We start from the raw sequence: 15,513 nt of genomic DNA on the forward strand, positions 1-15,513 counted from the left end.
GCAGCTTCTTGAGGATGGGAAGTGGAGAGGGAGGTGCTGACCACTTGTCTATGGTATCCAGTGATAGGATACATGGGAATGGTTCAAAGCTGAGCCATGGGAGGTTTAGACTAGACATTAGGAAGCATTTCTTTACCAAGAGAGTGGTCAAACACTAGAACAGACTGCCCTTTATAACATGCTTTATCTTTTGGTTAGCCCCTAACTGTCCAGGCAGTTGGACTAGATGATTGTTGTAGGTCCCTTCCAACTGAAATCTATTCTATTATTCTATTCTATTCTATTCTATTCTATTCTATTCTATTCTATTCTATTCTATTATTCTATTCTATTCTATTCTATTCTATTCTATTCTATTCTATTCTATTCTATTCTATTCTATTCTATTCTATTCTATTCTATTCTATTCTATTCTATATTATATTCTGTTCCATTCCATAGTATTCTAATGATGACTTCAAGTGTCTAATAAATGAAGAGCTACTTTTGAGAGAAATCCATGCTTAGAGAGAATATCAGTAAAACTGAAAGGTCAATAGCTTTTTTGCTTTTTGGCAATTAATCTACTTTGTGACTTTCAAAAGGACATTTCACTTGACATTTCATATCCTCCAAGACATCACAAACTGTTTCAGTGATGCATATTCATTATATACATACATACATACATACATACATATACATATATATAAATGCATATTTGAGTGTATTTTGATTCACTTATATAAGTGACCAATAATTTGACACTAATAAATTCTGTCACTGGTGACCTGGCAAGCATCACTGCAAAGGTATTTTAAAAATTCATCATTCTCTTTTCCTTAAGTCCACCATTAGGTCCTCTGTGTTCAATTAGGCTTATTTTTTCTGAACTTGTGAAGCTCAGTGTATCTCAGACCACTATGAAATCGTATCCCCTTGTACATTTTGTCACAGTAGCAACACAGCAGAAAGACTATAATTTATTTTGCTGGATTAGGCTGACTTTAACGTCAGCTCTGCAATTACAATTTGGTCTTTTTTGTCCATTATGGAGATAATAAAGATCCGATTGCTGCCAATCTGTTGCTATTGCTCTGGTCACAGGGAAGCTCATGAAATCTTACAGCCTTTTTACTACTTTACTGTGCAGCTCCACTACAGACATTACAGTATAAACAGCCTAGATTTCCTGGAGCTATTTAAGCAATGATTAGACTTGCCTTTCTAAACAAATATCAATAACCCCTTACGTAAGTTACAGGTTAAAAAAAAAAATAATCAAAGAATAGCAGAGAAAAACTGAGTACTTGAAGGCACACCAGGCTTTTGCTGCTGTTGGTAGTCCTGCCTTTATACAGAAGTGTAAATTAACTTTCTAGGGATTTCTCTTATAAAAGTAAATAGAATTTCAGCACCAAATGCAGGGACCAATATTGTTTAATTATTAGGTAAGACCCATACAGTAACAGCAACTTCAACACTGGCGTGAGAATGGAGGCACATGACCCAAAACCTCTGTGCAAATATTGTTCATGTGTTAACTCAAACAAATATTTCCTCTGGGCTGATTTTTCAAAGTATGAAACCATTGGCCTGTCTAATTATATAAGCAAAGAAAATAAAGAAACAATTAGAGTGTACAACAGATTTTCAGCAATCACACATGAGTTTGTGCAAAATGGCATCGGAAACTGTAAGTATGAGCATCAGAAGCAATCAAGTTCTTGTAACAGTTAGATATAGAGCCACATGAATTTTTAATAGACTTTTAGGTGACTGAATTTTTGAGAAAGTTATTAAAAACCACTACTGATTTTGATTTCTACAATCCTAAGAGCATGCCCTTCAAGATGGAAAGTTGGAAATCATTATTTATTCTGGTTCTGGAAAATCGCTGTTTCACCTTTGGCTGTTATGTGCTTTGAAGTTGAAAGTATACAGAAGTGATATGGGAAAAACTCAAAAGGGCTTGAACTGCAAAATGCAGATGAGGGCTACAACACATGTCCTCTGAGTAGTTTGAAATGGAAGATATGCTTAAACCTCAAAATAAAGATTAAGTGTTGTGTTTCAGATCCATGAGCCAATGCACAGATATACCACTGAGGGAAGAAAAAAACACAAGCCCAAATGCAGTCTTCATCACTTTCTAAAAATACTTTCAAAAACAAAATTAAAAACCAGAAAGCTGAATCATAGCAAGGAAGAACAAAGGTGACAGTTTTTGGTCAAGGTCCAATTAGAAAAAAGCATCAGGATAATGAATGAAAAAGAGACATTAGGCATGAACGATTTTGCAATGTGCCAACACACCATGCCATAGCAATGAGAACGTATCAATCAAATCAAACAATAGTCTTCCAACTCTGGCTGTGAACAGAGACAGAGAATACCTTCCTCTTGTGTTCATTTACTAGACATTATCTCCCCATTCCTCCTCCAGACTTATCTAAACCAGATATATGCTAGGGTGCTGGTAGGCCCTTATCTGTCAGAAGAATTTTACACCATTTTCCACTATCTGTATGAAACAGAATTGTCAGCCACAGAAAAAACAATGATGACATCTCTTTGGAGAGTTCAGACTTAAAAGTCCCATGAAGAAATGCAAGCTATTTATTTAGATCTCATAGTTGTGATAAAGCAATCTGGGAAGCCTGGAGAACAGACAGAAAGGAAACATGAAAAAACAAACAAAACCAACTTAGATCAGGTACTTGGAAAGCAGCAGGAAAAGTAATGTGTATAATCAGATCCAGGGCCAATTTCTATTTGTATTATTATTCCTATGCAATTTTCTGGAATATATAAAATGATGATCCATACCAGAGCTTGCTTGACTAAGTAGGTGCAATATTTTCAAGACTGTGCTCAAGAGATTTGTTTTGGTGTTTTCTAACAAAGTTAACTTAAATGAAGTTGTTTCCTAGAAACACGATTAAGACTACTGAGCTATTCCACTTATTGGCCATTGGCAATTAGAGCATAAAACACACATGAAGCCAAATCCTGAGCTGATGAATTACAGGCATATTCCAGTAGTTTTAATAGCACAGCATTGATTTATATCAGCTGCAAACCTGCTTCATGCTGATTTGCACACTGGTTATCATCCTGAAGGACCATAAAGTGTTTTATGAATTAGCATCTTGGAGCACTTATCGTAACTACTTGAAAACAAGATACAGGCCTCTTATTTTTGGATGATCTGTCATATCAGAATAAGAGTACTCAGGTGTCATCTATGGTAGACTGTAGCTTTAAAACTATAAAAAAACCTGTAGACATTGAGATTCATCTGTGTTTACTGATAGTCACCAATAGCTCGACAGATGCCACAGACTGCTGAACTTCTTTGTTTAAAATGTTAAACTCTCCTATCCCTACCAGCTTTGGTATGTAAGAAACAGTAATAGAGTTAATGTAAATATGTTATGATTTACCATAATATGAAAAATATATATAGGTACGTACTAGCTAGAATATAATGCATAAACAAAAGCCTTTAGGAAAAGAGTACTTTCCCATTAAATGCAAAGAAGCAATCACTGCTTCATGGGGTGGCTGAACCACAGACTCTTGGAAGCTGTGAGAATATTGCACTGTACTTACTCAGTCAGAGCCATGATGAAGGGCTAAACAAACCTTATGTCTGACCTAGTAAGACTGTTGTTCTGTTAATAAATTTTGGAAATTTTTTCTATGTTCAGTAAATAAGTGATTATTATACCTGCTAAAAACCTTGTCCAGAGTGTTGTGTAGACTTGTCCAACATACAGTTATGCTAAAAAGGAAGTAAGAAACACATTGCTTTCCTCCATTTTGCATTACTTCTCCAGTAATCACGATGCTCATATTTGGGGAGCACAAAGGCTGTAGCTATCATAAATCCTTTTTATGAAGCTGGTAAACTGGAGGACAGCATTAAGAGGAAACAGAAACATCACTCTGCCCTATCACCTAATGGACAATAGTTCATGCTACCTATGGAGAGTGCAGATGCTATCTTAAGGTAAGATAAGCCAACGGTGACACTTTTCTTAAACATACACATAAATGCAGACATAGTGACCTTATTAACTACAAACTTATACTCTGGAGCACTTTGAGACTTTTTAGGAAATGTTAGAAGGACCATTCAGTCTTGGTCTTGTTACCGGGACTGAATTAATCAAAACATGAGCTGCACCCTTCTCCATCTGTTCTGAATTTTCTTTTCCTTCTTTGTCATAATGTTCTTGCCCAAGCAGCTCTATTTAGTTAGCAGGCCTGTACTTAACCACATACATTCTCATTCCCATTCTAAAATGGAAGGATTTTTAAGCAAGTTACAAAATACCTTACACATCTTAAAAGTTATAGGGGGAAAAAAGATCTTCTTTATATCTAGTATGAGTCTCTCTTGCTTTAAATTATGCCCGTCACCTCTCATCCTCCTGCCACGTATCACTGTGAAGAGCCTGGCTCCCTCTTGTTGACAAGCTCATTGATATGGGATGGCTGCTATTAGGTCCCCCCAGAAACTGTCTCCTCTTGAGGCTGAACAAGCCCTGTCCCTCAGTTTTTGCTCTCAGGGCAGGTGCTCCAGCCTCAAGCACCTCTGCCTGATGCCCTCTGCTGAACTCCTGTTTGTCAGGCTCTCTGTTGGCTCTCCTGTTTGTCAGTGTCTTTCTTGTGCTGGGTGTGGGGTGGGGGCAACACTGATCAAAGTATCTAGACAGTTTGATAAGTGCTGAGTAGAAGAGGACTTCTCTTGAAGGGGGCTTCTCTACTAGCATGCCCAGGATGCTGTTGGTCACCATTACTGCCAATGCCCATGATGTGCAGATGGCTGTCTACAGAGACCACCCCAGGGGCATCTTCTGCAGATCTGCTCCCCAGGCAGTTGGTCCCCAGTTTGTGTCATTGCACTGGGCTCTTTCTCTTCAGGTACAGGATTTGTATTTGTCCTTGTTCAAATTCACAGGGGTTCTGTTGGCCCATTCCTCCTGTCTGTTGGTCCCTCTGAATGGCAGCCCTGCCCTCAAGCATATTACTCCAGTTTGATGTAATCTGCAAATGTTATGAGAGTATACCCCATCACCTCCTCCATGTCACTGATAAACATATTAAATAGTCCCACGGTAGGGTCTTCTGTAGTACTGTACTTGTTACATGCCTTCAGGAAAAGCACTGCCCATTAACCACCACTCTCAAATCCCAACCATCTAATCATTTTTTTATTCATCTAGTTGCCCAGACATCCAGTCCTTTACATCCCGATTCCAGGCTAAAAGTTAATGTAAGAACATACCTGAAATCTAGAGTCTCTCTCAGCTTACTGCAATACCATAATTTCAGTTCAGTTTCACAAAACTTGAAAGATTCTTATGAGCATGAGTTTCCCATAAAAAACAAGCTTTACTCTGCCCATCCAGTATGTTAGCCAATCATTTATGGCTTCACTGTAAAAAAATCAATCTTTGTGATATTTTTAATGATACAGTAGTTACTTTTAGCTCAAGCTTTTTATTAAAGTTCTTCTCAATGAGAAGGAAAAGTTCAATAGATTTTATTGATGTTTCCCACATCGTATGACACAGGCCTGTCATCAGAAGAAAAGGACACTCTGCTGGCATATCACAACTTAGTTGATTTGTTACGAATCTGGCATATTAGTGTTGTCTCATCAACCATTATTAGCAAATAATAGTTCAGTCCTAGGTGAATGCAATGAGCTTTGTTAACAGTTACCTTAACATCTTGGACCAAAACTTAAAACTATTTGGCTTTATTTAGCTGTTCTGGAAGAAGATATCCAGATTTTGAGGCTATTTATATTTTGTTAAGAAAATACCAAGAAAGGGCTTGAGGACCTAACATGTAAGTTCTCTTTAATACAACTTTGTGTACTGATCTTGTGTTACAGCCTTTGCATAATGCCCTGGTGTTACAGATTCATACAAACAGTAGACAGGTGCTGATTTATTTATTAAATTAATATTTCTTTTTCCAATAAACTTTATAAAGCAGAGCAAACCTGCCCAATATTTGTGCAGATATCTGTTGGCAATGTTTAAATAGAAGCTACTCCACTCTACCACTTCCTTTGGGACAGGAGATACCATGGGGAGTGTAGATGCCATGGGGAACATAGACGGCTCTCAGTCAACATTTTGAGGAATCTGTAGGAAATATGATATGGCCTGTGCTTAACAGACACCCAGTAAAGCCTCTGCACACTGAACAATTCCTACTGAAGGAAAATCAGAGGAATATCTCACCTAAAAGACTCTCCTGCACAAAGGAATGAACTGATACATTGTTGCATGTATATGTCATGAATGGGGAAGAATTTGTGAAACTATAAATTGCAAAATAATAATCTTCTTAAAGAAGTAATGCCTGCAAGCATTTAAGGCTTTGTAAAAAACTCTGAACTTTCCTTCTTTTCTCAGAGTGAAAGACCTTATCTGGTTTTGGTGTATAATTCATGAAAACCATTATAATATCCATATAAATTACATAAAATAAGTGAAGGAATTGTAGCTCCTCTGTTGTTAAACTTCAAATTAACTTTTGACCATTGCTTGGAAAAGATCCTAAAGTGGCAACAGCAGAGTCAGAAGCTTATGGTTTATTCTCAAAAGAGGTACCACAGAGCAGCTGTTCACACTGTCCCCAGGAAGGAGTGTGTGGCCGTTTGACAGTTCATTTCTCACAACTCTTTAACTCGCAGATACAGGTTACAGGCTAGCTTTGTGTTTGGAAGTAGGAACTGCCCGCTAAGACGCATGCTGAGACCTTCCATTAATTGCACATGCTCTTTCCCTGATGACATCAGTCACTGCTGAATGAGGTTAGTAACTGTATCCAATCGTTTCTCATCTAAGTTGGGTTTAAACCTATGCCTTTAAGTAATGAAGTGCCTTACTTCTGTTGTACCTGTCTTAGGCTGGTAATAAAATAATAATAGTAAAAAAGAAGGAAGTAACATAGAAGAATAACTTTTCCATATTTTAAAGTGGAGGACTTTAGTTGTTTTGATTTTTTTAAAGAAAAGGCATAAATCTCATAAGACTTGGTATGTCACATCTTATTTGTGATATATTTATTTGATATCTCACACAAAATTAATATTTTTTATAATAACTTGACTACTGCAAAAGAAAAACAGCATATGAATTAAGTGCATAGTAATTTACTAGTCAGCTTGCTGTCTGTTGAAATGAACCCTTCAAAATGCAGGGTTTTTTGTGTCTGGGATAAAGGTAATTTATTTATCTGCATAGGTTGTTTCTTTAAATACTGCAGTCTTCACTTCTGTATCAAGAGAACTGTATGATAATTTTTTCTACCCACTAGAAGAAGCTGTCAAATAAGGAAAACTTTCAGTCTTTTCTGAGAAAATGGTATATTCTCAAGACAATGACTACTGCTGTCCAAGACATCAACAAGCAGCAAAATAAAAACATTTTTTAAAAGAAAGCAGAAAGACAATTTCTGATCTAACATGCAGATTAGCACTTTGATATATCTTACACTTTTGCCTCTTTAAATTGTATTTATTTTAGAAAATGTGTAATATAGTGACTAAGGAGGTGGGCTGATTTTTTTTTTTTTTTTTTTGTGTGTGTGTGTGGAGGAAATTAATGTAATTTTGGGGTGCCTAGCCTCAGACAACTTCGTCTTCATCAACCTTGACTGTCTACTGTCAGCTTCACTCTCCTGAACAGATTTCTTCAGGAATGAGAACACTTCATGGCAAACTTTAGGTTGTTTAAAGAAAATTTTGCTGACAACTCGTCTCCCCCAACTTGCATTTACTGATGTAAAACAGCAAATAAACATGCAGGTGTCGAGGGCATATTACCAATAAACAATGTTAAAGTGAAAAAAATTCAGAAACACAAGTCTTATATGACAAATGTGCGCCTCAGCTTGGTGCAATGAAGCTATGAGACAAGCAGAACCTCAAAGCACCCTACCAATCCACAAGGAATATTTTCTTTGCATCAGTGACCTGCAGAATCAGAACATCTTAACCTTAATCACCCTCATTCAGACTGCCTGGGAGTGTACACCTAGTGCACTTCAAAGACCTGTACAAATCCGTGATTAGGGAAATAGTGAATGGAAGGCAATTGTTCTCAAAATGTTCCAGCACCCTGCTCTGGAAGGTACATCTAACTCAAAAAGGTGTTTGTCTTCTGGTGATGAGGAGCAATGTAGTCCTTTCGACAACCAGTCCTCTACAAGTCTTTCGACTGCTCTATAGCTTCTTTGTAAATAAGCCATATCTGTTCATGACATCTAATTTAAGATCTCTACAAAACCAAAATAGTAGTCTAAGTTAGTCCTCTCATGCTTCCTTTATAATCAATAGAGAAAAATAGCCATATCCAAAAGGTGATTTATTTCTACTACTCCAACCTATAATTGATTGCCATTTGTAACTACCTTGTTCTATGGAATTATGAAACCTATGCATATTTTTGATAACCAGTATGCAGAGAATGGAGCCCAGGCTCTTCATTTTCCTCTGAGAGTTGTTTAGATAATTTATGTTTTACCTGAGAAGTGAAACCTTAAACTGACATTTCTGCATTATTAACTTTTTCTAATGTCCTTGACAAGTTGTCTCACCAAACATATGCACCCCTGAATGCCTCGTCTGCTAATTCAGCAGAAAGTGCTGAACAGCATTACTTATCTTCAAAAGAGAGTGATTCCTGGTTTGGCTTCTGTACTCTCATTCTTACGTGCCAGCTTTCCTCTCGGCTTTCCATGGGAACATGGGGGTATGACTCTAACATTCAGTGTTGCAGTGATCTGTTTCTGTAGCCTTTTCTGCATGAGAGCTATGAAAGCAAATTGGACCTTTATAACAAGCAGACACAATGCCCTCTCAATTATCTCCACTCATCTTAAGATTTTATCAGGCATCCTCCAACAGTTGTTCATACACTGAAAAATGAACAAACAACTGAGCTGTCAAAAAGAGTTAATGGAAAGTATTTTAAATACACACACTAATGCTTTTAAAATTAAGTTAATTTAGAGAGACAGCACATAAACATGAAATAAATGGTCTGTATCTCTACAAAAGCTTTCTAATAAATGTAAAAACATTTTTTTTTTTTTAATGTAGAAAATATGAACAGTACTAAGTTCTTTCTACGATTGCTATTAAGACACAAACAGACAACTCTCCTTCCCTTTATTTCCCTTCCTGTCCTTATTTACTGACATATGACTTCACTGGAAAATCTCTGACGTTGCCTGACTATAACAGCTCTGTCCTTTTCTGTTTATGGGTTTTTACCTTCTGTGACACATCTCTGATAAGGAGAGAGTGTCTGACGGAATAATGACCATTAATTAGGGATTAAATCCTTCCCCAATGACAACTGAGTGTTATAGGAGGGTATTGGGTTTTTGTGCAACGTATTAACTCAGTTATTCACAATATTAAACAAAAGAAACAGGGTAAGTAATCCTCTTAGAAAAGAGTGTGAGGACAAGAGGTGGGTTACACTTCTCCATTTTTGACTTCTACATCACATTCAACACAGACTGTGACTATATTTAACATTTTTTTAATTGATTAGTGATCCCATATTCACTGCACTTCATTATTTTGCTCTAAGAACTGAATTTGCTGAACTTGCAGGTGAAAGAACCTTAAATATATAGGGTTATTTATTTAGAGACTATCTATAGCAGTGAGGGCTTGATATAGGAAAACTCTTCAGATTCTTTTCTTCTCTCCTGAGATAAATACCCCATGATCTGGCATGCCGCTGAAGTGTAGTGTTGTGTGCAGGAATTAATAATCCTTATGAAGAGTATGAGGCATCTCTGACACGTGTGCAGTGTTACAGCTACCCTGTCACCTTCTTAGCCTTTTCACTGACATCACTGATGAAGTGAAGGTTAGGGGTGCAGTTTTCTGCCCGCAGTCTAATTCTCTTCTCCACTATAAAGTTCACAGTTTTTTCTGAATTGCTTCTCTGATTTTTTTTTTTTTTTTTTTAATCAGAATTGAAGAGGATGTTCCACAACATGGACAGTCTGGCGGCTCAAAGGTACATTTTGCTCCCTGGAAACACAGACTGTCATAACTTTGGAAAGGGAAAAATTACTTATGACTCAGCCTAAGTGAGGCAAAGCAGCAAAAATTACTTTTGACTGAGTGCACTTATTGTACCTATAGACCTACTGAGATGTGTCTGCCTTGCTGGGTTTTCACCCAGTGTGCCTAAAAAGCTTTCTGATCAGGAATAAAACAATGTAAGTTTTTGTCTTTGTAACATATCCAAAGGTATTGACTATGCTTTCATTACCTTCAATAGCCATGTCCTCTCTTCACTTTTTCAAATATAACTATGACGGGTTAAAAAACAGAATAGAAAATGCTGGCAGTACAAAATGGTGCTTATGCTGCTATGCTAAAGGATCCAAAAGGAACAAGGGATTCTTAGTGAAAACAAACAGCAAGTTTCTGGAACGTTAAATACTGCTGTATTACCATTCACTGATCACTGCCATCATTGCTTTGGCACCTCAGCATAACCAAGATGCCAATTCTTTCTTTTTTTTTTTTTTTTTAACTGCAAATTATTAATCAATCTTTGCAGAGAAAATCGTTGGCAATTCCTTTACATCTATCAGCATTGCCTGAGGAGGGGACATTGCATACATTGAAAAGAAGAGCTGTGAGTTCTAGATGATGGCATGTGCTAAAGAAACAAGAACCCTCAGGAGAGGCCAGCTAGCAAGCATATATTTATTTTTCATTCAGAGCTACTATTCTCTAGCCATCACAATTTTGGCCTGGTTCCCTGTTCCTCGAACACCTCATTCGCATGATAAAATTTGCAATACATGTTTTTGTATGCAAAATTATGCCAGATTATGTAAGAGGCATCAAAGGCATCTGTACCTCAGAGCCAGTTTTCATTAATCAAGAAAGCAAATAAGCAGAATGCATGTGCACATAATATGTAGTGATACAGTCTGAATTTTAAATTATTTGGGACTACTCTTGGTATTGATATTTATAAAGTGACAGTATCTGGATCCATAATCAGGCAGTAACATCCACTATTGTAAGTAAGTGATGAAATCTATGGTATAGCTGGGTACCTGGGCTAACCCATCACATCGTGTCATTAATGCCCAGGGTGGCCCAGGAACTCCCCAGTGAGATGAGGTTGAACCACTGGTCAGCTTCCCAGTAAAGCAGCTGATTAACAGTTACAGGATTTCTCCAAGTGGGAATTACAAATAGTTTGGGAGATTTCCCCATGTAGCTCCTGCTGTGCAAACACCAGTTAAGATAAACTGTTTGAATACTTATGTGTTCATTCATTTCCTGAGAGGAGAACCTGTCAGTCTCAGGTATCTCCCCAGGCAGCTCATGCTGTTGAACTGACCAAACTGCACATAGATAATGTAAATCATCAGTAGAAACAGTTCTTGCGTGTGCAGAAATGAACACATAGAACAGGCTTTTATGCACAGTTAAGACAGAGGATGTTTTGTACATCCTGTAAGATAACTGGAAACAATGGACCATGGGCCAGCTGGCTTGTAAGAATTCAGCAACACAACAGTTCAGGGACTCCTGTCCAACACAGCTGAAGATGCTATTGCAAGGATGGTTGCAACAGAGACTCTCATCGTCACCGTGACTGGCTGTTCTTGTGGAGAGATCTGACTTCCCATGTGAGTTTTATTGAGGGTTGTTATTTAACACATACTCTTTCTGTCCCTAGGCAACAAATAGAAGACAATCAGTTAAACAAAATGATTCAACACCTCATCTTGGTACTTTAGACAAGAAAGAGGGAGAGGGAGGAAGGGAGAGCAGAAGAAGGAGAGGAAGGAAAGAAACAAACCAAGAGAAAGAAACCAGCCAGCCAACCAACAACCATGGCATCTAGATGAATATCCAATAATCTTGTAGTGAAGTATCTGTGGTGGCATAAGAGTATATATTGTTTAATCTACCAATATTTTAAGTAACTTTTACTGTATAATAGCTTTCTAAGTCCACCTCTGTTTAATATTCATTGTGTGGTTAATAAACAAAGGTACTTGCTATTAGTTTGCAGATAATATTTAATCAAAATTGAATTTTTTAAAAAGTGAATAAAACCCATTTGTGTGGCTCTGGGAGAGATCACTTGGAAAGCTGAAGGCTAAGGAGAAAGCATTGCACATTTAAAGGGAGTTTCTGTGTACCTGAATCCTCCAGACAGAGAGAGGAGGAAGGAGCTAGGTACAAAGTAAAGGAATTATGGTACCTCAAAGATGTACATGGAGTGAAAAATACAATTTCTTCTGGCTCAGGTTGACCCTCTTGGTAATCTATTCTACCTTTGGCTCTTTTCTGTACAATTTGCATTTAAGCCTTTTCATATTTGTAGGGACATCTATATGTACATCATATAGAAGTATGCCTGTGCAGGCCTCCAACAGTGTGTATGGACTAAAATCCAAAAGTATGACTGCAACTTGTAGGCACATAGCCAAGCTTGCTTACTCCAGTTAGAATTTAGGTATAATATGGCACAGCTACTGCAGCGAGCAATCCCAGTGTGGGCTATGAAACCTTAGCAGGATACTAAGCGAATATTTGATCCTGTCTGTCCCATGTTGTGCAGGGCATTAGTAAATGGGAAGTCACTATCTACACCTTGGCTTTCCAGTCATCGCTTACAAGGCGTTTACCCTGGTGCTCAGTATATTTCTGTGGTTGCCAGCATGAGAGCTAGTCGAGAATCTGGAATAGCCATTTTACATTGTACGAACGTAAGTAACTTCACAGAGGACAGCAGGCTTCAGCAACATTAAATCAAAAGCTATACACAGTTGTGTGGTTGTAATTCCACTTGTTCTCAAGTAAGACAGCAGCTTGGATCAGTGTTACTCATCACCCCACAGGTCAAAATCTGCACTAGGATGTCAAGGAGGTCCTATGGCCTGCAAGGGCCCGGGGCAGTTGGGGGGCTGACACATCCATGGACTGGGGAGCCTCTGTCAGACTGTGCTGCGTGGGTGGAGGGGTCTTTTTGTATCCTGAAATCATCAGCAGGTGTTACGCTCACTAGCAAGAAAATACCTCGTAATATATACAGAACATTCATTTAACACCCTAAATATGAGGTGGATACTGGGGGTGGAAGTGATCAAGATTTTACTGCCAGAAACCCTGTGAAAACAATATTTAGAAATTCAAGTAAGTTCGTGCCACTTTCTACTTAATGCTCGAGGGAACACCAGAGCTGGCACTCGGTAATTACTTCTGTTCAGAAACAGAGTTTGACACACACTATTAGCATTTTTTAAGCGAGTTAAAAGAAAGTCTGATGGTTTCATCACAAAACCGCTTAAAGCATGTACGTTTGAAGGAAGACAAACAGCATATTAAAAAATCTTTTGAGCTCCTTATCAGTATTAGATGTGAGGGAGTGCAATTCCAAAAGCTCAGACAGACTTACCTGTGCTAGATCTTGTCACTGGAAGCTTTTACAACTTGATACATGAAAACATCACACTGCATTCCTGCTCACAGGCCAGGAGGTGAATGAATATAAACTTTGTCACTTTCATCTCCTTTGCAAGCAGACTCAGAGTTACACAAACATTTGTGTTAGCGTTAGAGAAAAAAGAATAAATCTGAAGTCCTGTGATAAATGTTTCTATGTGAAGATATCACAGAACAGTGGGATCTGATGATTCTGCTACCCACCGCTGTAGAATAGTTCCAGTATATATATAAAAAAATATATATATAAAATATATATAGTATATGAAAAATAGTTCCAGAATAAAATTGTTTCTGTACATGTGGAGCACTTAGACAAGCCTATTTTATAGAAACTTCTCATAAAGAGAATATAGAATTATATATAAAGCAACAGCAAAACAGACTGCTCATGTATAACACAACAGATTTTCCCTGTTTTTAATGTCTGTATAGCTTATGTGTCTTGAACAGATGTTGCGACCCTTTTTCTGCACTGCTGCTTTCCGTTATAACCAACTAGCAAGACTTAAAATGACCACTAAGTTTCCTGCTGCATATGACACAGGAACTATTTTTAATACTGCAAATATTTTGCATGATTCATGCTAATCAAATTAATTATCATGTCCTGTAGAGGGTTGTTGGTTTTTACCTGAAACTGTGTGATCCTTTGGGTCCCTCAGTAGTTTGAGCCTTGCATGAGGGAAAATGTACTGCAGGGGCTTCCCATTTATCTGAGAAACACAAATATGCATGTCATAAAAAGATAAAACAACATCAATTGTATCAATAATTTTTGACAGCTGAAACTGAAACAAGCAAACAAACTTATTTCATCCCAGGAAATATCATAACTTCACAATTCAGACACTCCTCCAAGTGTCAAGACATTTGTCAGACCGCAAAATCCTTCTGCAAGGGAATGAATATTTGCTTCAATAAAGCCAGATTCATTTTGAATATGGCTTTAGTTCTGATTTTTATTTCCTAATGACAAGAAGGTGGTCATTGTCTTCTGTAGCTTCTCCTAACATTAATCCTTTGTCCTAGCAATGTTCAGTAAAAGAATGAAATTAACTATCATTCCTGTAATTATAATAAAATCATGTTCATACAAACATAAACAAAATGGTGGTTGAATATATAAACAGCCACAAGTTAGTGCTTTAGTTTCAGCAAAACCACACATTCCAACATACCTCTTCTCATCATATTTCAAAAGCCTTTTGAAAGATCCAACATGAAACTTTCAGGACTGTGTTTTATAGGAAAATGTGCACCATTCACTTGGGCTGATACTGGAAAGTGTCAAGGCTAAAGGAAATGAATCTCTACAACCCTCACGAAGGAGCCAGGTTTCCACCTGGGATGATCCCACCTGCCCCAGGACATGGGCACAGGAGGGGCCACGCAGCTGGGACAAGCCCGCTTGCCAGGGACGATCGCTGTGAGCCCACGACAAAACGCCGTTGCAGAAAGAGTGTTTGTTGCAACATTCGCACACCTCACACCTACTGCATGCCCTCTTTGCTGGCAGTTTTGGTCTTTTGGAAGCAAAGCAGAATCCATCCCCTCTCTGCCACGTTGGTGCTGAGCCTGAACGTTGCACCCGGACCGAGAGGAGCGAGCGTGACCGCCTGTAACTGCTCCAGGCTGAGGGTCAACGGGCTGGGAACAGGGCGGGCAGGCTCAAGGAGCCAATGGGACGGTATTAATCAGCATGGATATGCAGCAGTCTGAGTATATCAGCAGCCTGCTGACAAGAGTTTATTACTATTATTTATATTTAAGTAGCATTTAAAGGGATTAAACTCCTCCTGCACTAGGGCACTTCAAACCAAGTTTCTGCCCTGGACGGTTTATGATGCTAATGGATAGCACACAGAAATGATGGGAGAGGAAACAGAGAAACCAAGGGACTCGCTTAGCTCAATCCCACAGTGAGCAGAAGAGTTTATACATCTTTCCTTGTAATTCAGTTTCTTATCCAGTGGGTGACTGTAAGGCTGAAATCC

The 15,513-nt window shown here is 38.1% G+C and overlaps 1 protein-coding gene across 14 annotated transcripts in view; it reads right to left on the bottom strand.

The window, feature by feature from the left end:
• The window catches only part of PCLO (piccolo presynaptic cytomatrix protein), a 392,417-nt gene that overhangs the window by 132,924 nt on the left and 243,980 nt on the right, over window positions 1–15,513 (bottom strand). For all 14 annotated transcript variants that reach the window (XM_042791970.1, XM_042791966.1, XM_042791964.1 and 11 more), the window contains exon 9: window positions 14,151–14,232. In XM_042791970.1, coding sequence (XP_042647904.1) covers window positions 14,151–14,232 — 82 coding nt within the window. The remainder of the gene's footprint in view (window positions 1–14,150; window positions 14,233–15,513) is intronic.

This window comes from Tyto alba, unplaced genomic scaffold (genome assembly GCF_018691265.1).
Source record: "Tyto alba isolate M040663 unplaced genomic scaffold, T.alba_DEE_v4.0 Super-Scaffold_2, whole genome shotgun sequence".
NCBI classification, from domain to species: domain Eukaryota; kingdom Metazoa; phylum Chordata; class Aves; order Strigiformes; family Tytonidae; genus Tyto; species Tyto alba.